The following is a 26,223-nucleotide window of genomic DNA, read 5'->3' as shown; positions in this document are numbered from 1 at the left end:
ATGATTTTGGGGAAAGGTGATTCCTGTGGACAGACCAAACTAATATTTGCATAGTTATGTTATTTAAATTATGTCCATCGTGATATCACTCCAATCTCATTTGCAAAAAATTTAAATGGTTCCCCACACATGTTTCAAGCAGTAGTTTCCTCAGGAAATATGAAGCAAACACAAAGGAAGAAGACCTGGTCTTTGCCCCTTTTCTGCTACTTAACATTCAAGAAACGAGTGCTCGTTACCTGTAGTCTGAGGAATGTAGGGACGCACCAGTCTGTTTTTATGTATTATTGAATTGTTTCTGTTAGCTATAGTATTCATTTTATAAAGACACATGTTTGACAGAAGGAAGTATATTATTTTGAAGCTAGTAAAAATACTATTTGCATTTTTTTCAAAAATAGTGGTTGGCAAACTGTAAAGCATCATTTCCTGGTACTATGGGAGATACAGTAATTACAAACCAGCCAGGGGACTCAGAGGAAAAGGTAAAACAAATTCTTTGCGTGTTAATAAAATTATATTTAAACATGATGTTATTTATAATTGATCACAATCTCTATATTGCAATTTAAAATTTAAGAATGTGTAAAGTTTTGCTTTTGTGAACCCAGCATTTGTTTACAATTTTAACAGGATTGAATTGATCACCTAATTGCATGCACTGGCTAAAATGATAGTCAATCCTGGTATATAGAATACCCATCCTCTTTGTACTTGAGTGATATATTGTGAGTCTAATTACTTGATGCCATCAAAACTCTTTGTATAATCAAGTAGATTTTACAATGCTATGGCCATCAGCTCAGCCTTGCACAAAGGCAGCACATATTAGAAAATCACAGGTGCATTCCCTGCAATTTCTTGTTCATTGATAGGATCACTTAATAACTTCCAGACTGTAGTTACTTTGTTGTATAAATCATACACTTAAAATAGTCTTTCATAAAATCTAGAATTGATTAACTATCATATGTATGTATCAGAATAGACAATCAAGTCTGATGCAAACTAAATATAATTGCATGTGCTCATGAACTTGGATACATTTGAACTCATTCTGGATTGGAAAAAAAACACCTCAAATTGACAGTTGTTTTCATCTTGTTTCTTTCAAATATAAATACTCCTATGGTTATGCCTTGTATGGAACTGTGCACTTTAATGCATGTTTTACAATGATCTTCTATACTCTGTTTTCTTGGCTTTTTGCTCCTGTGACATGCTTGCTGTGTAGCAAATGGAATCCCTTGCAGTAAGTTACAATTCTTGAATATTTTCTAACTATTAAATTGTTAAATTTTGCTTACTAGCATATACGCATCTCAAGTACTAATGCTGTTCTTTGTACATAGGATAGATCTAAATTACTTCAAAGTTATTCCAGTTTCACAACTTGATTTCTTCTCTCTACTTAACTGTACAATCTCCAGGTTAGTTAGTATGACAATAGCTAGATTGAGGAACCCTTACAGCTATGAAGTAGAAAATGTCAGAATTATTTCTCTACCCGTTCCAATGATAATACATTGTTCTACTGGTAACGGCAACAACCACATGTAGAAAATATAAGAGGAGCCAACCAACATCTGCTCTACTCAGGGCAGCTCAACTTCTCAGAGATGGCCTGAACAGGCATTTAGCACCTCATTAGGAGGTTTCAGGGGCCTAACACCTGTTTTAGATGGTTGCCCGAATGTCTGAAAAATGGCCCAATGCAGTTTCCAGTCAAATAATTTTGCAGGCTTCCTTGAGGCACAGGACATTGGTTCTCATTGCAACAGTTTTACCTGGTTTTCAGGTTCCTGAGGTTTACAGAATTTTCTGTGCATTATTAAAAATGTTCTTGCAAACGTTCAGATGTTCGCCACTGTTGAGCACCAAGACTCAGAGGAAGTTCTGGTATGCATATCTGCATAATACTTACCCGGGAATTTCAAACTTCAGATGGGCGGAAATACGCTGCCTAGACCCTCTGTGGAAGCCTCCGACATTTATCCCCGCCATTGTGGAATTGAGCTAGTTGCCCTTGAACTTGCCTAGAAACTTATTCCAGGATAATCATGCCTGTAAATCATATGCACAGGGCCTGTATTGAAAGTGATTTAACAGCAAAATCTGTAGTAGGCTGCCCTCCAAATGTATTTAAACTGAAATTTGTTAAACAATTAACATCCCCTACTTCCTCACCCACTCCAATACCCGCCACCCATTATCCACTTTATAAACATGAACCAGTCCTGAATGGTGATGGACAATTAAACAACTCACTGGAGGAGGAGGCTGCACAAATATCCCATCCTAATTTATGGGGGAGCCCAGCACATCAGTGCAAAAGATAAGGCTGAAGCATTTGCTACAACCTTCAGCCATAAATGCGAGGTGGATGATCCGACTCGGGCTCCTTCAGAGGTCCCCAGCATCACAGATGCCAGTCTTCAGCCAATTCAGTTCATTCCACGTGATATCAAGAAACAGTCAAAGGCATTAGATACTGCAAAGGCTGTGAGCCCTGAAAATATTCTGGCAATATTACTGAAGACTTGTGTCCAGAACTTGCCATGCCCCTAGCCAAGCTGTTCCATACAGCTACAACATTGGCATATACCCGGCAATGTGGAAAATTTCCCAGGTATGCCCTGTACAGAAAAAGCAGGACAAATCCAACCTGGCCAATTACCACCCATCAGTCTACTCTCGATCATCACTAAAGTGACAGAAGGAGTCATCAACAGTGCTATCAAGCAGCACTTGCTTAGCAATAACCTGCTTACTGATGCTCAGTTTGGGTTCCGTCAGGGCCATTCAGCTCCTGACCTCGTTATAACCTTGGTTCAAACAGACAAAAGAGCCAAGCTCCAGAGGTGAAGTGAGAATGACTGCCCTTGAACTTAAGGCAGCATTTGACCAATTATGGCAACAAGGAGTCCTAGCAAAACTGGAGTCAATGGGAATCAGGAGAAAACTCTCTGCTGGATGGAGTTATACTTAGCACAAAGGAAGATGCTTTGGTTGTTGAAGTCAATCATTTCAGTTCCAGGACATCACTGCAGGAGTTCCTCAGGGTAGTGTCCTAGGCCCAACCAGTTTCAGCTGCTTCATCAATGACCTCCCTTCTATTATAAGGTCGGAAGTGGGGATGTTTGCTAATGATTGCACAATGTTCAGCATCATTCACTAATTGTCAAAAACTGTCCATGTCCAAATGCAGCAAGACCTGGACAATAGCCACGCTGGGGCTGACAAGTGGCAAGTAACAAGTAGCATTGGTGCCACACAAGTGTCAGGCAATGACCATCTCCAACGAGAGAGAATCTTACCATTGCCCCTTGATATTCATTGGCATTACCATCGTTGAATCCCCCACTATCAACGTCTTAGGGGTCACCATTGACCAGAAACTAAACTGGACTAACCATCTAAATACTGTTGCTACAAGAGCAGGTCAAAGGTTAGGAATTCTTCAGCATGTAACTCACCATTTGACTCCCCAAAGCCTGTCCACAAGGCAGAAGTCAGGAGTGTGATGGAAAACTTTCCACTTGCCTGGATAAGTGCAGCTCCAACAGTGCTCAAGAAGCTTGACACCATCCAGGACAAAGCAGTTCACCTGATTGGCACCCCTTACATAAACATTCACTCCCTCCACCACCAACGAACAAGTGGCTGCAGTGTGTACCATCCACAAGATGCATTGCAGAAATTCACCAAGATCCCTTAGGCAGCACCTTCCAAACCCACGATCAATACCATCTGGAAGGACATGGGCAGCAGACACATGGGAACACCACCACCTGGAAGTTCCCTCCAAGCCACTCGCCATCCTGACTTGGAAATATATTGCTGTTCCTTCACTGTCACCGAGTCAAAATCCTGGAACACCCTCCCTAACAGCACTGTGGTTGTACCTACACCACATGGATTGCAGCAGTTGAAGAATGCAGCTCACCACCAACTTCTCAAGGGAAATTAGGGATGGGCAATAAATGCTGGCCTAGTCAGTGACACCCACATTCCACGAGTGAATTGAAAAAAAACTCAATTCTTATTATAATAGCTGGAATACCTCCAAATGCCCAGAAATCCCTCAAATAAACAATTTGACTCTTACCAAAAGATGTGTAAACTTAGACCAGTATTTATAAACACATTTAAAAGCTGAAATACATCCAAGAGCCCAAAAGTCCCTCAAAAAATAATTTGACCTCAGAATAGCTGTCTAAACTGAAAACCTATAGGACCGTATAGGTCTTATGGGGCACTGTTGTCCCTGACCATAGCCTCCACCGTCCCCCACCTCACCAGACTGCTAAAACGTCAGGGAGAGTCTACCCAGGCAAAGAAAAACGGCCAATTGACTGTTCCCCTGAGGGAAGGGAAGTCCCACCCCATAGACCTGCCTACCAATTAGAGGCTGGCAGCTTTCCACTACCAGCAGTAGCCACTGGGAGCGGTGGCTACTGCTGGTACTGCACTCGGGGCTTGAGAAGGCAAGCTGCACTGGAGCCAGCCAGCAGGTGAGTCAGGTGTCAAGCTGGCAGGCCCCAGTGAGGGGAAAGGGGCCAGAGTTTTAGAGGCCATGGAGAGAGGATGACCCCTTGGAGAAGCCCTCCGATGGGACCTGGGACCTGTTAAGTTGGGACTCCCCCTGCATGCCAAGGGCCTCAACTGGCCCACAGATGGGTGGGCTTCCTTAAGCCACCCCCGCCGCTAGTAACATTGCAGTGAGGGCAGGGGCGGGCAGGTAGGTGGTGGGAAAACCGCCTGCTGGATTTTACCTCATCCTGCCTTCAAACCTGCCAGCGGGAGAGGATATAATCCAGTCCTCAAAAGCAATCAAAAGTGTTCAAAAATTAAGAAATTGTTACTTATCTTACTAGTCTGCACTTGCAATTCTATAAAAGGTACTTTACCATTTATTTCAAGTACTTTTTAAATTCTCTTCAAGACTTCCAGATTTATTTAAATTTCCTTAAAGGTTATGCAAGCTCATAATAGTAGTTAAGAGATTAGAAATAGTTTTAAAAACACACACACCTTTAAAAAAAACTCACCACAATGCTACTAGTCTGCTAGACTTCAATGAGCATTCCTTCCACTGCTGACATCAAAGGGGGCATGGCCATGGTGCCGTGCCAGTATGCCTCATGGCTGTCTCTGATGATGACTGCATGCTGCAGCTGAGACAGGAAGTCCCTAAAGCTCCAGCGCAAAAAGGTAAAGACAGCTATGATTGTGGTCAGTGGCACACTTCTTAGCCTCGCCACTGACCAGAAGATTTGAGGCATAATTTATTCTGTTTTAAAGTAATTCAATTATTGATTGTTTATGATTTGTCCTGTTCTAAAAATGTTATTCCAAATCATAAAGCTATGAAAACTGTTCAATCTGTAGAGGAGATAAGAACAAAAACAAAAAACTGCGGATGCTGGAAATCCAAAACAAAAACAGAATTATCTGGAAAAACTCAGCGGAGGCTGAGCGTCACCTCGCAGACACTTCCTCCTACCTCTCCCTGGACCATGACCCCACCACTGAACATCAAGCCATTGTTTCCAGGACTGTCACTGACCTCATCTCCTCTGAGGATCTTCCTCCCACAGCTTCAAACCTGATAGTCGCCCAACCTCGGACGGCCCGCTTCTACCTCCTGCCCAAAATCCACAAACAGAACTGTCCCGGTAGACCGATCGTGTTAGCTTGCTCCTGCCCCACGGAACTCATTTCTCGTTATCTTGACTCCCTTCTCTCTCCCCTTGTCCAGTCCCTTCCCACCTACATCCATGATTCCTCTGACACCTTACGTCACATCAACAATTTCCAGTTCCCTGGCCCCAACCACTTCCTCTTCACCATGGACGTCCAATCCCTCTACACCTCCATCCCCCACCAGGATGGCCTGAGGGCCCTTAGCTTCTTCCTCGAACAGAGGCCCGAACAATCCCCATCCACCACTACTCTCCTCCGTCTGGCTGAACTTGTTCTCACACTGAACAATTTCTCCTTCAACTCCTCTCACTTCCTCCAAATAAAAGGTGTGGCTATGGGTACCCACATGGGCCCCAGCTATGCCTGTCTCTTTATGGGGTATGTGGAACATTCCTTTTTCCAGTCCTACTCCGGCCCCCTTCTACAACTCTTTCTCCGGTACATCGATGATTACTGCGGTGCTGCTTCATGCTCTTGTCGGGACTTGGAAAAATGTATTCATTTTGCTTCCAATCTCCACCCCTCCATCATTTTCACGTGGTCCATCTCTGACACTTCCCTTCCCTTCCTTGACCTCTCTGTCTCAATTTCTGGTGATAGACTGTCCACCAACATCCATTACAAGCCTACCGACTCCCACAGCTACCTCGACTACAGCTCCTCACACCCTGCTTCCTGTAAGGACTCCATCCCATTCTCTCAGTTCCTTCGCCTCCGTCGCATCTGTTCTGATGATGCTACCTTCAAAAACAGTTCCTCTGACATGTCCTCCTTCTTCCTTAACCCGAGGTTTTCCACCCACGGTCGTTGACAGGGCCCTCAACCGTGTCCGGCCCATCTCCCGCGCATCCGCCCTCACGCCTTCTCCTCCCTCCCAGAAACATGATAGGTGAGAACAAGGGGGACGCTATCACCCCACCAGCCTCCGCATTCAAAGGATCATCCTCTGCCATTTCCGCCAATTCCAGTATGATGCCACCACCAAACACATCTTCCCTTCACCCCCCCCGGCGGCATTCCGTAGGGATCGTTCCCTCCGGGACACCCTGGTCCACTCCTCCATCACCCCCTACTCCTCAACCCCCGCCTATGGCACCTCCCCATGCCCACACAAAAGATGCAACACCTGCCCCTTCACTTCCTCTCTCCTCACTGTCCAAGGGCCTAAACACTCCTTTCAAGTAAAGCAGCATTTCACTTGCATTTCCCCCAACTTAGTCTACTGCATCCGTCGCTCCCAATGCGGTCTCCTCTACATTGGAGAGACCAAACATAAACTGGGTGACCGCTTTGCAGAACACCTGCGGTCTGTCCGCAAGAATGACCCAAACCTCCCTGTCACTTGCTATTTTAACACTCCACCCTGCTCTCTTTCCCACATGTCTGTCCTTGGCTTGCTGCATTGTTCCAGTGAAGCCCAACCGAAACTGGAGGAACAGGACCTCATCTTCCGACTAGGCACTTTACAGCCTTCCGGACTGAATATTGAATTCAACAACTTTAGATCTTGACCTCCCTCCTCCATCCCCACCCCCTTTCTGTTTCTTCCCCCTTCCTTTTGTTTTTTCCAATAATTTATATAGATTTTTCTTTTCCCACCTATTTCCATTATTTTTAAATCTTTTATGTCCCCCCACCCCCACTGGAGCTATACCTTGAGTGCCCTACCATCCATTCTTAATTAGCACGTTCGTTTAGATAATATCACCAACTTCAACACCTCTGTGTTCTTTTGTCTGTGACATCTTTTGATTATCTGCACCTATCACTGCTTGCTTGTCCCTACAACCACACCACCCCCCTCCGCTTCTCTCCCCCTGCCCCCACCCCCCCCCCCCCCCCCCCCCCCGCCCCCCCCCCCCCCCCAAACCACCTTAAACCAGCCTATATTTCACCCCTCTCCTAATATTCACTCAGTTCTGCTGAAGGGTCATGAGGACTCGAAACGTCAACTCTTCTCCGCCGATGCTGCCAGACCTGCTGAGTTTTTCCAGGTAATTCTGTTTCAATCTGTAGAGGATTTGTTCTTATTATTTAGCATACCCAGAATGAACAATTCAGAGCATGATCTACTTACTCGCTACATAGCCAAATCATAAGAGATTGAATTTTTGAAAGGGTTGCCCTGATTGACTGCCATACCCACAGCTAAAGATCTGTACAGACCACAAATAAATGCCATAAATAACGTTTGTACTGTTTTTCGAGCTTTTATGCAGATCTTCTGCCAAAGTTACAGTGGTCGATCATGAGAACCTCCAATGAAATTTTTGGTGGAAACTTTTAAAGGATTATCATTATTCTTATAAATGATAGGCTTACAAACCTAACTAATTTATTATGCACAGTGATATTAGTGATGCAAAGGTACAGTTGCTAGAAAAAATTATTGAAAGTGTTTTTAACTCATCCTTGCAAAACTTTATTCTAGTTCATACTGCACCAAACATCAATGCAAACTTTCTTGGTACACAAATATGATGGCAATAGAATTCAAACCCTTGAAAACATCCCAGAGGTGTAATGATACACATTTTTAAAACATCAATAAAAATGTTAAATCAATAAATTAACACATTTTTCAGCTTCTGCATTCACTAGGGTAAGGTATTTTATCATAGATCTTGTAATATATTTGCAAAACATAATTTTGCACAAATGCTTTATATTGCAACTTTTTAGAAATATAAAATAGGAATAGATCTTCAGGCCTGCTCCATTATTCTGTTAGCTTTGTCATCTCTTTATCTTTTTAACACTTTTCCATATATCCTTTAATTCCCCTATTTTCCATGTATGTTCCTTCATTAGTCTGTTGAATAGTCAATAAACTCCAAGTCCAGTATATTTTTGAGCAACACAATACTCTTCTAAAGACTAAGGTTACTAATTCAAAAAGCTCAGTCCCTAAAAAAAAAAACCTTGCTTCAGCACTAAATATGAATCTGTGGTGAACCACTTTCTTTGCTATTTAAAGTAATGTAAACTTAGCACAATTATAATAAAACCTTATTTAACAGAAGATCAAAACATTTCCAGAAACATTTTTTGGGGGAACAATCATATGAGTAATATTTAAGTTAAAGTTTTTTGTTTTCCTGCTTCAAATAGAGGCTGTGTCAATGCTGGAGCTGGAATTGAGTGTCATCTGTCAAATTCTTTGACATAAACAAAGGCTAGATCCAAACTCGAACTCTCATTCCTCTGCACCACTACTTCTTCACTCCAAGGTCAAAAAAAAAACAACTAAGTAAAAGTGTGACATTTTTCATTGCCCCGCACTAGTCACTTACACAATTTTTAAAATTGAGACTACATTTTGTATTGTGGGCCTATGGCAATTGGAATCTGCATTATTTCATTATCAATCTGGGCTTTTTAAACTAAATTCCCAGTAATAAAGGATAATGTGCTAATCCACTGCACAAGTCAAACCCTGGCTATCCAGAGTAAATAAATTATATTTGGTTTTCCTCACTATAATTACAAATAATTGCAAGTAACATTCACTACACATGTGCCAGGAAATGACCATCCTCAACAAGAGAGGGTCTAACCACTTCCTTTAGACATTCATCAGCATTAACATTGCTGAATACCCTACCACAAGCTTTCTGGGGATCACCATTGACAAGAAACTTAACTGGACCAGTGATATAAATACTGCAGCCAAAAGAGTAGGTCAGAGGCTGGGCATTCTGCAGTGAGCAACTCAGCTCCTGACTTCCTAAAGACATAATTAACATCTACAAGGCCCAAGTCAGAAATATCATGGGACAGAATTTTTAGCACGGTGTGCAGGCGCAAGCCTGACTTGCTCGAGTGTAAAATAGCGTGTGATGATGTCAAGTGAGCATCCCGCGCTCACATGATATTTCGGTCGGTGGCCGCACGCAAAAGTTGGAAGTGTGCCCAAAGACAATTAAGAGGGCAATTAAGCCCATTAAAATTCCAGTTGTCCCCGATTTTTCATGGTCCAACCAATCTTACAGTTGGCAGATGGGTGACTCTGTCAGGCAGACTTTGCATTTTTGATAAAAACCTCATCCAAGGGCGGGATGAGGTTTCTGTTATTAAATAAAAAAACTTTAAAATGTATGGACAGAATTTCCAACATGTATATATTCAGATAACTGATTCTGATGTGTGGACATTTTTTTCTGGATTTTAAAATCTTCCTTTATTGCTTTTAAATTCTTCAGCTCCCTGAGGCAGCTCTCTGCCTTCAGGGAGCTTTCATTCTGCTCTCCCCCGTGCTTGAGCTTACACCAGCCTGCCCCCACCCCGGCAGTGCTGAGCATTTCAGCGCATGTTTTACTCTGGCTGGCCGTTAATTGGCCAGCCAGCGTGAAATTACGGACAGGGGCCGATCGCGGGCAGCGGTCTTTTCCCCCTGCCCATGGAATGCTTCCTAATTTTCTGGATGAGTACAGTTCCAACAATACTCAAGAAACTCGGCACCATCCAAGACAAAGTAGCCCATTTGATCAGCACCCCATCCATCACCTTAAACATTCATCTCCCTTCACTGCACACTGTCACAGCAGTGTGTATCATCTGCAAGATGCACCACAGTAACTCACTAAGGCCCCTTCACCAGCACTTCCCAAACCTGCAACCTTTACCACCTAGAAGGACAAGAGTAGCAGGTGAATGGGAACCATCTCCAAATTCCCCTTCAAGTCATGCAACCTCCTGACTTGGAAATGTATCGCATACCTTCATTGTTAATAGGTCAAAATCTTGGAACTCCCTCCCTAATAGCACTGTGCGATTATCTTCACCAAATGGTGTGCACAGTTCAAAAAAGAGGCTCACCACTGCTTTCTGAAAGGCAGTTAGAGATGGGCAATAAATGTTAGCCTTGCCAGTGACGCCACATCCCTCGAATAAATTATGCAGCAAATCCTGCAAAAACTGCACATTTTTTTGAAAAATACAGATATCATGCCCAGCTGTAAGAAATATTACACTTTCTAAGAATGAAATGGCCCCAGAAGCCCATGGTCTTTGATCCTGGCATAAATACTGGGATTTGTCTGCCACTGAACTCCAGAGGTCCAGCAAAGTTACTGGTCTAAATTAAATAATGGCAGCAGGTGCTAAAACAAGTTGGTAAATCTGGTCTAGAATGCCAAGTTTCCAACACTCCCCTGGAAAGATGCATTACTACCCACAACAGACCCCATACAAATTTGCCCAAACTTCAGTGGTTTGGACACCATGCCTGGAGCCCACGTAGGCCTCATTTCCACTATTTGGCAGACTGTACACAGTCTCACTTAACTTACTGACCATCCATTTCTAACCAGACAAAGATGAAAAATTCTTGGCCAGGAAGCATCACTTATGGCGCTGGCATTATTTGGGGGTGGGTGCAGGCACTGCCCTTAACAATACTCCACAGAAACTGCCCGAGAAATTCAAAACCCAGCATATCTGATCCTGGTTTAGTTTGCCCTTTGCTGGAAGGGCATACAATATTTTTAGTACCAATAAATTTATGAATTCCTTTCCCTCAATAGTCACCAATATAGGGCAGAATCATCCCAGATTTGCTTAAAGTGCGGTAGCAGGCAGGAGAAAGGACGTTTTACCCGTCTACTGCAATGGCGGCTTTTCACGCCATATTGTCCCATACACTGCACACCCCGCCTCATTAATAACACGTCGGGTTGCTGGTGGGGTGGCCTCTGATTCGTCTGCCCTGCCATTACCTCAGGCCTTCAGTAATCCAGGTACCATATTTCAGTAATCCCTGCACAGAGCTAGCACTCGCTAAACCATCGGAAGCTACTGCAAAGGCATGGCTGCCAAAAGGAGGAAACGTGCTGCCTCCAAATTTAGCGACGCATCCCTCTGGTGCCTACTGGATGCTGTGGAGGCCTGCTGTGAAGTCCCCTATCCCTGCTCTGGGCGAAGACCAGAAAGCAAGGTCACCAATCCAGTATGGGAGGCAGTGGCAATGGTGGTCAGCGACAATGCCCTGCAAAAGAGGACAGCCATCCGGTGTCAAAAGAGGATGAATGATCTCCTCCATTCCACCAAGGTAAGTCATTGTTCTCAACACTCTCAAACCCATCACACATCCACAGGGATCTCACTCGCTGCCAGTTCAAGGATATCACCATCTCTCACACACACTCTCATCTGCCCTGCAGTTCGTGTTCTCATCCCGTCCATTGCACCACTCACCATCCACACATGCCAGGTATCCTTCTCATTTGGTCTGGCAGGCATCCTGCGTACACTCTCTCCATCTGTATTTTTTTTCAAATCTTTCATGGGATGTGGGCATCTCTAGCAAAGCCAGGATTTGTTGCCCATTCCTAATTGCTCTTGAACTGACCTTGCTAGGTTATTTCAGAGCACAGTTAGGAGTCAAACACATTGCTATGTAGGCCAGACCAGTTAAGAATGGCAGATTTCCTTTCCTAAAGGACATTAGTGAATCAGATGGGTTTTTATGACAATCCATGATAGTTTCGTGGTCACCATTACTGAGACCAGCTTTATATTCCAGCTTTACTAACTGAAATCAAATTCCACCAGCTGCCATGGTGGGATTTGAACCCATGTTCCCAGAGAATTAGCTTGAATCTCTGGATTTCTAGTCAAATGACATTACCACTATGCCACCGTCTTCCCAGGACAAGCTGGCACACAACTAAAGGGAGAGCTCGCAGACTGGTGTAGAAATATCTGACACCAAGGTCCTCACAGACTTTGAAAATAGAGTGGTCTAGCTGGCCAGTGACAATCTGGACTGTTCCTGTGCTGACAGTGAGGTTGGCGGTGTCCAACCAAGTGACAATCCAGCAGTGCAATATCCATCAGGCAATCGTGCTGTGAGTCAGTTCCCCTGTTCCACAGTCCCCTGCCATGCACTAATTATGTCTCCTTGCATTTGCAGGCACATTTAGGAAGCAGCCAAGGAGGTCCACCACACAGGTTGACTCAAGCCCCAAACACACTTCAGAAGAAAAATCCAATGATACCCTCATTGAAGACCTGTCACAGCTCTCATCCACACCCTCCACCAGTGCGGAGACAAACATCAGTGGGACCTAGTTCTAGAGTAGCCTTGGGGTCACAATCTGATGGGCACATCACATTGTCTGATCCACAGCAGGCGGCAGCAGGCACTTCCCAAGTATCCAGCACTCGGAGGACTGCTGGAGGCCAGAAATCTGCTGAGTCCGAGTCAGATAGGGATCTTCTGGATTCGGTCATACCTCAGTTGCTGAAGCTACAAAGGGAAGCTCAGGGACAAGCCTTCCTGATGTTTGCTGTGCTCCTCAGATTGCAAAGCATGATGGAGGAGTCAGTCTGCCTTCAGACTGAGGCGATAGTGCCACTGAGGTCAATACTGGTAGTATGGCGGCCACCGTGGAGACTTTCGTCCAACACATCGGTCCTGCACTGCTGCGCAGGCTGAACTCCATCGCTGACGCCATAGTTGGCCTCCAACAGTGTCAATGGAGATGGGTGCAAAGCAGCTTGATCTCACCCCTGCTTCCTCTTCTCCTCAAGGAGTCAGCCAGGGGCCCTCAGGCACCCAAAGAGAGGAAGATCAGCAGGTGCACAGCCAGAGCCATCCAGTCAGGTGAATCCAGGAGTGCCTGGCCTATCAGAATCCCCTCTTCTTTTGACCCCAGCAGCTCCAGTGCCACAGTCTGAGGAGGGTTCCATGGCCACATAGCAGGACCCCGAAAGCAGGCTGGGGCCCTCCAGGTCTTGGCCCTGCAGAAGACGTCCATCAAGGTCATCATAGACAGGGCGTAGCAGTCAGCAGAGTGCCTCCAAATCCGCTGTGGATGTTGAGGGAGCACCAAGACATAGTGGCAGGGTTAGGAAGGTTAAGAAGAATATCAACATCCTCAGGGTTACCATTGACCAGAAACTGTACTGGACTAGCCATATAAATACTGTGGCTACAAGAGCAGGTCAGAGGCTAGGACTCCTGTGACAAGTAACTCACTTCCTGACTCCCCAAAGCCCGTCCACCGTCTACAAGGCACAAGTCAGGAACGTAATGGAATGCTCTCCACTTGCCTGGATGAGTGCAGCTCCAACAACACTCAAGAAGCTTGACACCATCGAAGACAAAGCAGCCCACTTGCTTGGCACCCCTTCCACAAACGTTCACTCCTTCCACCACCGACGAACAGTGGCAGCAGTGTTTACCACCTACAAGATGCACTGCAGAAACTCACCAAGAATTCTTAGGCAGCACCTTCCAAACCCACGACCACTACCATCTAGAAGGACAAGGACTGCATATAGATGGGAACACCACCACCTGGAGGTTCCCCTCCACGTCACTGACCATTCTGACTTGGAAATATGTTGCCATTCCTCCACTGTTGCTGGGTCAAAATCCTGGAACTGCCTTCCTAACAGCACTGTGGGTGTACCTACACCACATGGACTGCAGCGGTTCAAGATGGCAGCCCATCACCATCTTCTCAAGGGCAGCCAGGGATGGGCAATAAATGCTGGTCCAGCCAATGAAGCCCACATCCCGTGAATAAAAAAAAAGGTAGCATATTCCCTAGGCATGTCCAGACTTTGGAGACACTGGTTCTCAGTCATCTACAGGAATGACAGGTGCCGTGTATAGACCCTGGGTCTAGCAAGGTACCTTATGAGCAACAGCTCGTTGTGTATCTTCAGCTGCGTGTGCAGCAGGCCCTGCCACCCCTTCATCTTGAGGGAGGTGCTCCTCCCTTTGCCAAACCAGTCATCGCTGGCGCTCTTTTCTTCTCTAGTCACTGTAAGTCATGAGGCATACTGCTATATCACCAGGCTCCATGATCCTGATGTTCTCCTCCTGCAGGATCAAAGAGAGAGATATGTTGGTCAGCATGGGTGTTCTAAGAACCTCTCTTGGTTAAGTCTGAAGGCCTGATAAGTCATGCAGGAAAGTGCTGGCCACCACTTGGATGGCCAGTGGGTAGTGCCCTCATTGGTTGTCCAAAACCCCACCCTACTCCACTTGACTAATTGGCAGCAACTTTGGCCATTGGACTCCATGCTGTGCCCTCAGCTCAGGCTCAGGCATTCTCCTAACATGCACTGGAAGGCTGTGCTGTTAGCTTGAACCATAATGGATACAGTCCACACCTTAATAAAGCCATTGCATGAGGCTGTGAGCACCTCCACTAGTAACTGCACCATGGCCACCTTTCGCAAGGGGTTTCTACAACTTAATCAGTCAGCCAATTGCTGTGCTGCCCCCTAAAATGCACATTAATGTGTAGTCTGTGCCCAAGGGATGAAAGGTTCTGGAGCATTTGGTGGTACTTTCATGCCTTTATGTTGCTTGAGTGGGCAGAAAAGTTTCAGAGGCTCAACTCCAAGCATGTCAATGGAGCTGCAACTTGAACGGTCTCAATCGTGGAAGAATGCTCACTTTTGACAAGCATTTCCAAGTGGCCTCTTCCCTTCCCACCTCCCCCAACCCTACCAGCATATGCTTGAGTATTTCCTTCAGTCTGTGCTGCCTTGACCTGCCCCCCTATCCCAGCAAGTGCTTGAGTATTTTTTTCTGTCTGTTTGTGCTGCCTTGCCTCTCACCCCCTAATCTAAAAAATCCTCAGTGTGCTAAGAATTACGCTGACAACCAATTTAAGATTGTCATTCAGGCTTGCAGGGTGGCGCATTTGCAAGTACTAGAAGCTACATATATTCATACACAGGGCCCTGTATTTTGCAGATAGAAAGAACATGTATGCGTATTATGCCTGTTTCAGCTGAACAAAGTAAGTGACGGCCAAACAAAATAAATGACAGCCATTCGCTGACTCATTCCTCAGGGCAATGCCTTGACCAATCATGGTCAAGCTGCCTGGGTTAAATTTCAAACAATGCTTGGCAGTTAACTGTCAGTCACCATCAACTGCTGCATTCTCCAGGGCAACTGGAAGCTCTGCCAATCAGAGTCCGCTTGCCAACCAATCAACACTCTCTTCTCAAACAATATAAATTGTTGTTTTCCCCTTATATTGCATTTCTGCAATTCTTCGACATGTCTCTTTTTTAGCAATACTCAAGTTCTGTACTACCACCTCCTGTAACTGGTATTTCTGTAACTCTAATAAATTAGTCAAACATGATTTCTCTTTCACAAAACCATGTTGACTGAACCTGATCTCGTTTAGATTTTATAAGTGCCCTACTATAACCTCCTTAATAATAGCTTCTAACATTTTCCCTGTGACAAATGTTAACCTAACTGGCCTGCAGTTTCCTGATTTCTGTGTCCCTCTTTTCTTGAATAGAGGAATTACATTTGTTCTTTTCCAGTCTGATGGAATCTTTCCAGAATCTAAGGGATTTTGGAAAATTACAACCTACGCATCCACTATCTCAGCAGTCACTTCTTTTAAGATCCTAGGCCATCAGGCCCTGAGGCCTTGTCAACCTTTTAGTAGTTTTCTCAGTACCCTTTTCCTGGTGATTGCAATTGCTTTAAGTTCTTTATTCTGCGGTCAGACCATCCCAGATCACTAAATATCTTCGATTTGGGGTCCAATGTACAGATTGGACCATCATTAAAATTACCTGATAGAGGAACATACGCACAAAATCTTCTGGTACCGAAAAATGATAAAATCCTGCTAAAACTAATGAATAAAACAAATATATAAATGTTAATGTTTTAAATAAAACTGAAAAGATGCAATGTAAGGAGAAGTTCTGAATTGTGCCAAAAGGTAAATCATGCTGTTGAAGCTGTCTCTTTCTTCAGAAATACTCGAGTTCTCTACTATCAAGTGACTAAAATATAAAATAATGCACTACTTTTACAGCATTTTTTTGTACAGTTTTGATGAAGCAAACTCAATGATTTAAAAGGACTGAGTCCTACACAGAATGCTACAGACAGATTATCATCAGTTCTTAATTTTTTGTGATGCTTTGAATGTATATTCATCAGAAACTATTTTAAAATAATATTTCAAAAATGTTCGAATAGCATTTGATTTAGTGACATTTGCATTTACGAAATGCTTTACCACATTGAAATTGAGTTATGTACAGTGAATGACTTTTAAAGCATAGTGACCTTTGTGTATTTGATTTAGCTGAAGCTTTTAATAGCAAAATGCACTTGTATGAAACATTAGAATAAAACATTTATAAACAAATAATTACAAGTAATGACTTATGACTCTTCATTGATCAGGATAGATAATTAATATTTCTCAGAATTATTTAAAGGTAATGTTTCTCAAAACCAGGAACTTCAAAACTTCAAAAGCTCCTAACTTCACCTATTAGTGGAAAACAGAATAATCAGGTTGTTTCAATATTAGATATTCAGGGGAACTAAGTTATTTAAATGAAATAAATTATGGACAGAAAGGAGTTCAAAGGACTGAAAGATCACCTGTCAAAGGACTTATTTTCCTTAAAAGAGAATTGTTGCTTTTTTTTAAATTAGAGGTATCAAGTAACATCTGCCCAGTTAATAACAACATATTCTCTGGAGACATAGCGACCTAATAAAGAATTTAATACCATTCATTAAAAATACAGACATTTTAATAATTTACATACTTCAATTCCTGTCCTCAGAAGGAGAGTGACAGATAAGCATTACATTGCAGTAACAGACAACTTTTGCATAGATATATAATCACGTGTAGCAACATTAATTATTCCTAGGCTATGCATAATCTCTATTTTATTATTTTTATACTTTGTTTAGTGGCTAGGTATTTACAAAACTGAAGAAATAATGTTCCAATATTATTAATGCTTGATTTAAACCATTTGATTTCTTTGCCTTTTATAGCAACTTGAGTTGTGTCAAAGACTCTACAAGCTCCACTTTCAGCTGCTGCTGCTCTTCCAGTCCTACTACAAACTAATCGGACAGATCCATGTTGTCAGTTCAATGCCAGAGGTAAAAAAGTTCCTTTGTGACTGACGCTAATCAACATATTCCCAAAAACATACTTAAAATCAACAACTGCTCCATAGCATATTTTATTTCAGCATGAAGTTTTAATCTTCATGCCATGAAACTTTGTTGTAAATAAACTTCAACTTAGAATAACTTTTTTTTCAGTGATGTATACATTATACCATAATGCTAGAGTTTGTTAGTAGGAAAATGGTTAAAATGAAGAACTGCTCTGATTTGTATCGTGTTATTAATACTTGTTTACTAGCTGCTGAATATGTCAAAAGAACTGAATGACTTGAGGGATAACCTGAAAGAAGCTTCAGCTCTAATAGCAGTTGAACCCCTCAAAGATGAAATCAGTTTACATGGACTCACAATAACCTCCTCTGAAACTGCTGTTCAGACCATGCTGGAGTGCCTGAAGAACAGGGATCTTATAACTGCCTTGCGGCAAATCAGGGATTGCAGGTTAGACTTTGGATATACTGTTCGTATTTTGTAGATACTTTTTTTGTATAATGGCCCTATTTCATTTGATTGCTTTGCTTAATCAGATACAAGGGCATTTTAATGAAACATTACATCATTCTTTTGTTAATATTATTTTGCTTTACCAGCAAACACACTGTTTTATATTTTAAATATTTATAGACTGTAGGCTATCAACGATACTTTGCAATTTTTAACTTACAACTAACAAACTATAATAAATACTATTGTGATTCCAAATTTATGCCAACTAACTATAAATCCCACTAGCAGTACCAGCCCGATGGTATATGCTAACTGTAAGGGCTGGGACTAGCATAGACAATCGGATTGGTGAACGACAGTTTAAGTGGGATTCAGAATCGTCTCTATTAACATACATAGCATTGAGGCCATTATGTGTTATGTTTTGACCTTGGGATACCTCACTAAGACCAGAGCCAACCTCTTATTCAATGTGCCAGCGCAGTCTTCGGTCACCTGAGGAAGAGAGTGAAGACCAGGACCTCAAACCCAGCACCAAGCTCACAGTTTACAGAACAGCAGTAATACCCACCTTCCCATATGGTGCAGAGATGTGGACTATGTACAGCAGGCACCTCAAAACTCTGGAGAAGTACTACCAGCACTGACTCTGCAAGATCCACAGAATAGGAGCACCAACGTCCGTGTTCTCGCTCAGGCCAACATCTCCAGCATCGAAGCAATGACCACACTCGATCAGCTCCGCTGGGCGGGCCACATCGTCCGCATGCCTGACACACGACTCCTGAGGGCATTGCAACCCAGGCACCCCTACCACCCATTCCCCCTACTACCATCTGCCTCACCTGTGATAGAGACTGTAGGTCGCGCATTGGACTCTTCAGTCACCCGAGAACTCATTTTTAGTGTGGAAGCAAGTCATCCTTGACCCTGAGGGACAGCCTAAGAAGAAGAAGATTCCAAAGGAGTGCTGAATGCTGCATCTCAGCATCAACAGGCAATGGTCATTCTGATGGCCCCATGGGCCATTGATCTAGTCAGGAAAAAAAAGATTGCTGTTGCTCCAGGCAGGAGATTCTACTATTGGCGGGGGCGACTTCACCATCAACAAAGTTAAGGAAGTGGTGGGCAGCTGCCTCCTCATAGCAGACGTAATGTACAAAAACACTTTGCTCCAGTTAATCAACATGTACATCCCGGCTCTAAAGAACAAGCAGCTGACCATCTGCCAGCACCTCCCACTGCTGCTAGCAATGTCCAGGCCAGTCAGTCTAGGCAGTGACTTCAACTACATCATCGATGATACTGGCCAATCCAGAAGGGCCAACAACAAACTGAATACCTCGTCCAAATTCCTGATGGAAGTGGCAAAAGACACCAAGCTGCATGACATTTTTAGCAACCTGCAGATGGAGTGCCACGTACACCTGGTTGAAGCCAGATGGGTTCATCCCTTCCAAGATAGATCTCCCGTTTAAGTCCCAAATACTCGCATCAAATTAACCAATATCAAGCTGGTCGTCTCTGACCACTGTCTCCTAATGGTCGACTGTCACCTACAGGAAGACCAATAAGTTGGCAGGGGAACATGGAAGCTGAACATGAAACTGTTGCCCCTAGAAAACATAGAAGAACTCACTAAGACCCTGATGTACTGGTGGGAAGTGATCAAGGTGGACATCAAGAGTATCTTCATCCTCAAAGATGTTCAGAGGTGAGAGAGACAGAGGGAAGTGTTTCAACATGCAGAATGTGCTGTTGCTGTAATCGAAGGGGTTCATTGTCAGGGAGGATCTTCAAGAGGTGAAGAGCCAGCAGGCCTTGCTCTTTTCCTCAAAGGCCTCCAAAATCATTTTCCGCTCCAGAGTCCAGCCTATGGAGCAGGATGAGACATTCTCACATGTCTTCTTCCTAATAAGTACACAGAGAGAGAGCTCCGTGATCATAGCCTGAAGGAAGAAGATGGCTCAGTAAAGGCATTGCATCCTGATACACTAAGGATCAGCAAATTTTTTTATGCGGGCTGCACAACATGAAACCTGTAGACAGCAAGACCTCTCGGTCCTCTGTCATAAAGGCTTTAAATGACAGTTAGCAGGAGTCTGGACAAACCACTAATTCTGGATGGACTGACAAAAGCCATCAGATCCTTCGAGATGAGTAAAATCCCAGAAGCAACAGTTTATCAACCGTGTTGTATTCAGCTTTGTGAGACTGTATCAGTCCGGATCTCTTGGAAATGTACGACAGTATGCTTCTGGTCAACAGCATGTCAGAATCCATGAGAAAGGCAGTTAGGGGTGGGCAATAAATGCTGGCCCAGCCAGTGACGCCCACATCCCATGAACGAATTTTTAAACATCATCCTCGTCTACAAACAGAAGGGGGAAAGGGAGAATCAGAAATTGACAGTCCATTTCACAGCTTAACATCGACTATAAAATTTTGTCCATGGTAATTTCCATTCGGGTAAATATTCTGTTCTAGAATTGACGATCCACAGTGACCAGACCTCTGCTGTACCCAGCAGGAAGATCTCTGATAGCTTCATTCTAATCAGGGATGCAATCACCTGTGTACAGGACAGGAGGGGAGGCACCTGTCTTATCAGCTTGAACCAGGAGAAGGACTTTGGCAGAATATTGCACACCGACATGATGGACATGCTCTCCAAAATAGGGTTTGAGGAGGGAGTCCACAATTGGATCCAACTGATCTACAGAAACATCTGTAATGTAGTTTTAATGGGTAAGAATCAAAAAACTTTCCAATCAAATTTGGATTCAGTCAAGGCTGTCCTCGCTCCTCGTCTTGCTAACTTCTTTACCCAATGAGTGGTGAGGATATGGAACTCGGTACCACAGAAAGCGAATGGTGTAAATGAATTTAAGGGGAAGCTAGACAAGCATTTGAGGGAGAAGGGAATAGAGAGTTAAATTGATTGATTTAGTTGAGGAAATATGGTAGGAGGCTTGAGTGAAGCATAAAATCTGGCGTGGCCTGGTTGAGCCAAACCTGGAATGAGTGAGTTGTCTTATGAGGATAAATGGGACTGACTGGGCTTGTTTCCATTGGAGTTTAGAAGAGTGAGGGGTGACTTGATTGAAGTATATAAGATCCTGAATGGCCTTGACAAGGTGGATGTGGAAAGGATGTTTCCTCTTGTGGGTGAGTCCAGAACCAGGGGGCACTGTTTTAAAATTAGGGGTTGCTCTTTTAGGACAGAGAGGAGGAGAAATGTTTTCTCTGAGAGTTGTGCGACTTTGGAACACTCTGCCTCAGAAGGAAGTGGGAGCGGGGTCACTGAATATTTTTAAGGCAGAGGTAGATAAATTCTTGTTAAGCAAGGGAATCAAAGGTTATCAGGGGTAGATGGGAATGTAGAACTTGAAACACAAACAGCTCAACCATGATCTTATTGAATGGCAAAGCAGGCTCGGGAGCCGAATGGCCTACTTCTGCTCCTATTTCGTATGTTCATCTGTTTAAAAGGCCTGTTTCAGTGCTGTACAACCTCTGTAATCCTATGCTTGCCAAGTCCATCAGGAAGGACCTGATGTAAAGAAGTGTGACAATCCCAGGCAGCAGAGGCAATCGATTCAAAGCCTTCCTGTACGTGGACGGCATTGCTTTCTTTTGCTCTGATCCACTATCAGTTCGCAGACTGATGAGCATCTGCGACCAGTTCAAATTGGCCTTGGGAGCCAAAGTAAATCACAACAAAAGTAAGGGCCATGTTCTTTGGGAACTGGGCCGACTGATCCTTTGTCCTCTTCATTGTCAAGTCAGACTATTTGTAGATGTTGGAGATATCACTCAGAATGAGCAGGGTATACTGTAGTCCAAAAACTGGGAGGAGCATACAGCCAAGATGAAACTGAAAGTAGGCATGTGGGAGAGATGCTTCCTCTCCAAAATGGTCATCAAGTCAAAGTACTCTTCGTGTTGCTGTATAGGGTTCGGCCTGTATCCTGCTCCTGACCTACGGTGGTCACCTTCCACTTTATCTGGAGGTCGAAAATGTATCGTACCCTCAGGGCCATGATGTGCATGCACGTCTCTAGATAGAGGGGGGAAATGTTTCTAACATCACCCTTATTCTCATGGTCACTCTGCATCAAGTTGTACACACACTCTCAGTATGCAAACACCAAGGCAGAATTTTAGAGGCCTCTGAACATTGCTGTCAAGCTCAAATGGGGACTGAGCCCATACAGTGCGGGGAAACAGTCACCTGATATGATTTTCCCCAGAACAACCAATTAATGGCCAGAGGGTGAATTCACGTCTGTCATCTCCTGAGGCTGGAGGGCCAAACAGAGGCCTTCCAGATTGAAAGCAGCAGCAGGAGGCCATAGCAGTTAAGTGAGGGAGAGCCCACTTTAAAATGGAGACATCTTCTCTCCAACCTTTTCAAACTTTAAATTAAAAGTGGCCTTTGCAGCCAGCCACCACTGCACGTGGGGATTTCAGTGGTGGGTGGGTGGTTGGAGCACCTCCACAAGGCAGGCTATGGCTTCAGCTGCACCCAGGAAGGAATGGAGGGCCCCTAAGCTGGTCGGGAGCACTACCCCCCACCCCAACCCTGGTCTGCTGCTAGAAGACTGTCTCCAGCCAACTGAACTGTCCCCCAATGCCTCCAGGAACCTGAAGGCCCTTAACTGGGTCAGTAGGCTACCCGCTGCTTGTGGGCAAATAGCTCTGCTGCCCCCACAACCCACTTCCAGGAAAATGGCCCAGTGGGTGGGATGGAGCTGGGGAACCGGTATACGGGTCAGTGGCTCGAAATTCCAGGTCCGTCCACCTCTGCTCCTAGCCCTGGTGAGGCTAAAAATCCAGCCCCAAGTGTCACTACCTGCTGAGGTTCTATATATTCCCGGTGTTGCGAAGGTTGGATCTGGCCAAGTTGCCATGGAACGCTCCATTCATTTGGACAGTGCCCTACCACCTGTCCTTTGTGGAAATGTTTGCGCTGAAAAACACTTATGACCACAACCCATCAGGCAGGCAATGGTCCACATGTAACATCCTCAAGGCTCCTTGGGAAAAGGAGTTAGTTAATCATGTCAGATGGCTCCTGAGCAAATTGTCAGTCACTTGGCAGAATGCCTTGTCACCAGAACTTTCAAACAAGCACCAACACAATCTTGGTTGATGGTGAGAAGGGCCCTCTCCATCAGATCCTTCATGCACATATGGAGCCTCAGTGCTCCGTACATTGTCCTGTATTGGGGAAGAAGCCAACAGTTGCTACTTCTGGAATGTGCCTTTGCAAAGAAGGTCTGGAAAGACATGCAGTGATTTGTCACGGTTCATTCCAAGCAACTCTTCAACACACGACTCTGTGCTATATAGGCTGTTTCCCACAATGAACAAACATTAACTGCTGCTGGAGAGCCATCATCAACTCTGTGAGAGACATTCTTTGCTCTGCCCAAAACTTGTTGGTCTTCCAGTGCAAAGAGCAGTCCACAATCGAGTGTTGCACATTTCCAAGATTCAGGACTATGTGCTGAGGAATAGACTAAAGCTTAGGGCAGCTGCTGCAAAGGCTTAATAGGGAACAGCAACTGCCAAAGTACACCGAGGGGCTGGAACCCGTGCAAAACCCTTTATTTACCAGAGAATGTTTGACGTGAAATGTATATTGTAAATATAACCTATAATTGTAAGTGTAGTGAGGCACCTCAGAGTGTCACATACAGCATTAAAAGGAATTGAACTGTATTGCAGTTTATGTAATGTCAAATTTGAACTGTTTTGTAATATATTTTTACAAATTTTATGAATCAATTATACGTTTTCAAATAAAAATATTAACTAAGTGTCCTCACAGATGGTCCAGCCTAACATCTGGGTTGTATCCTCACTTAGAGCCTGTGTTGCAAGTTGCACATATGTAAAATAAGCTTAATAAAAATGACTTTGCAACAGACAACATGAAGCTATATAGCAGTTCCAGAACACTTGGTGCAAAGCTTCCTTATGGATAGAAGGGAAATGGAAAAGAAATGCAAGAAGAAAGATCAAAAATAGTTTCAAAATTTACTTCCAGGAACAGCGCACTTAAGAAAAATGGATACCTATTTTATACTGTAGAGTAGATAATGGAACATTACACCCCAATAGAACCTAATTTTATTACAATTAACTACAAACTGACTGGTACTTTCAGTGCCTGTACATGAACCAACTGGAAAATTGGGTGGGATGTTAATGGGTGAAAATGAGGTAGAATCAATCTCTGGCTATCTTCATAACTGGTTATGCCTACTTCATACATATTAATTTTCTGTAATTAATCAAAAATTCTATGCAAAAATGATTTATGATTTACCATTTGATACACTAATTCTCTTTAATATTGTTACAGGACCATATGGCCTAACGATATATTTGGCAGTAATATGGAGGATGAGGTCCAGACACTTCTTAATATTTACTTCAGACACCAAACTTTGGGACAGACAGGCACATTTGCACTGCTGGGCTCCAATCATGATCTATCAGAAATCGGTTCGAAGCTGATGGAGCTGAATGGAGAGATTCAGGATATGATTCAGAAGGCTCAGAGTTACCATGTCATCAGTACTTATCTTCCAGACACCAGCACTAGTCTCTGACAGGAGTGTTCTCTCTCCCTTTTGTTTACAACTGGAAATGCTGCAATGCTGGTCTGATGTCCTTCAATATCTTTTCAATCTTAGAAAAACTTGGCCAGGCTGTTCTCACATTTGTGACACTTAACAGTTTCAGTAAACTTAAGTGGAAAAATATAAAAATGTGCAGCAATATCAAAAGATCAAAAGTAAAGTAAAACACCCAGTCAGATATAAAAGTAGCTTATTTTCAAAGCACACATTTATTCTTATTTTGGGTAACTAGATAAGCTGACAAAATACAAGTTCACACATTACCTGAGGATACCAAAGGCCATCGCAAATTAAAGCTATTCTTCCTGAAGAACTATTTTGACAAAGATGTAATTTTACTTTAAGATGTCAACAACTGATGCTATTGCCACAGAATGGTTGCAAATTGTATGCTAAAGTGTGTGATTTGTGACTATTGGCTTAATAAATGACTTAATAGCAGGCAACATGAAGCAGTATGCAATGCACTAGGAAGCAGTTTTGTTAAGCTGAATGCCTGTGTTTCAACCTTTTTTAAATGCTAAAAACTTTATTGTATGCCTAGAACAGGAGCATTGTTACTATATCAGTACTTGTTCACACTGAGCTGCTATAAAGCACATTTTTATTAGAAAAATGGCACTTAATTGTTGTCTACTGGGCCATACAATGGGATTTATACTGTATTTGAAATATCATGAATAATTCAGATGAGAACTATTTGGGTGTTGGCTGCTTTTTCTACTAGATAGAAGCTATCACGGACTTATTTATAAATAAAAAAAATGCTGCTTTTAATAGTTTTGTAGATGAGGCTAAGATTTTCACATCCAATTAGTTAATGCCTGCTGATCTGCCAAGCATGCACATTTATATGTAAAATATAAATTCTATTGAAATGTTTTGAAAATCAGCAGTCTATGCTTTAACTTTCTAAATTCAGTCACGTAGCTCTGAATTTGTATTGTGGGTGGGAGGGGGGTCTTCTCATGCTGAGATTCTTCCTCATTTTTGAAACACTCATTCAGAAGCTATATAATTAATTTTGCATGTAAAAATCCCCTGCACATTTAATGGCATCTTTAGAATTATCCATATAACTTATTTACCTTGTAAATAATATTACAGCTACTGTGAAGTACTTTAGGTTTGTGTTTTGTTCTGTAAATTCATGGACTGTGTGTACAACTGCCGTATATCATATAACTATGTTTAGTGATGTTATTCCTTGTGGAAAAGTGAGTTTTTATTTAATACTTTCCATTGCACTTATTACACTTCAAGTCTATCAAAGCCACCAGTAAAAATGTGGCAGGTTATGAATTTGGCTGTTTTTCTATTATACCTTTATTGAAACTCAGCTTCCTAATTCAGATGGGTGGGATAGAAATCTGAATGGTACAGGATTCTATGAAATGTAATTGGGAAAAAAAATCAGGATGTAATTCTCCCAAACTGACCTATATCCCATTAAACATTGTGCATTATAAATGA

The 26,223-nt window shown here is 43.3% G+C and overlaps 1 protein-coding gene across 5 annotated transcripts in view; it reads left to right on the top strand.

The window, feature by feature from the left end:
* LOC121284064 (protein furry homolog) overlaps window positions 1-26,223 on the top strand; it is a 520,851-nt gene extending 494,628 nt beyond the window's left edge. For 4 of the 5 annotated variants that reach the window (XM_041199077.1, XM_041199078.1, XM_041199076.1 and 1 more), the window contains 5 exons: window positions 402-485; window positions 1,235-1,252; window positions 17,510-17,620; window positions 17,889-18,091; window positions 24,471-26,223. In XM_041199077.1, the coding sequence (XP_041055011.1) occupies window positions 402-485; window positions 1,235-1,252; window positions 17,510-17,620; window positions 17,889-18,091; window positions 24,471-24,720 (666 nt within the window). In that variant the 3' untranslated portion in view covers window positions 24,721-26,223. The remainder of the gene's footprint in view (window positions 1-401; window positions 486-1,234; window positions 1,253-17,509; window positions 17,621-17,888; window positions 18,092-24,470) is intronic. The other variant, XM_041199079.1, reaches the window with a different exon arrangement.

Source organism: Carcharodon carcharias, chromosome 11 (genome assembly GCF_017639515.1).
Source record: "Carcharodon carcharias isolate sCarCar2 chromosome 11, sCarCar2.pri, whole genome shotgun sequence".
In the NCBI taxonomy this organism is placed as follows: Eukaryota; Metazoa; Chordata; class Chondrichthyes; order Lamniformes; family Lamnidae; genus Carcharodon; species Carcharodon carcharias.
The sequence above is the reverse complement of the archived record's forward strand: the minus strand, read 5'-3'. Positions and strand labels throughout refer to the sequence as shown.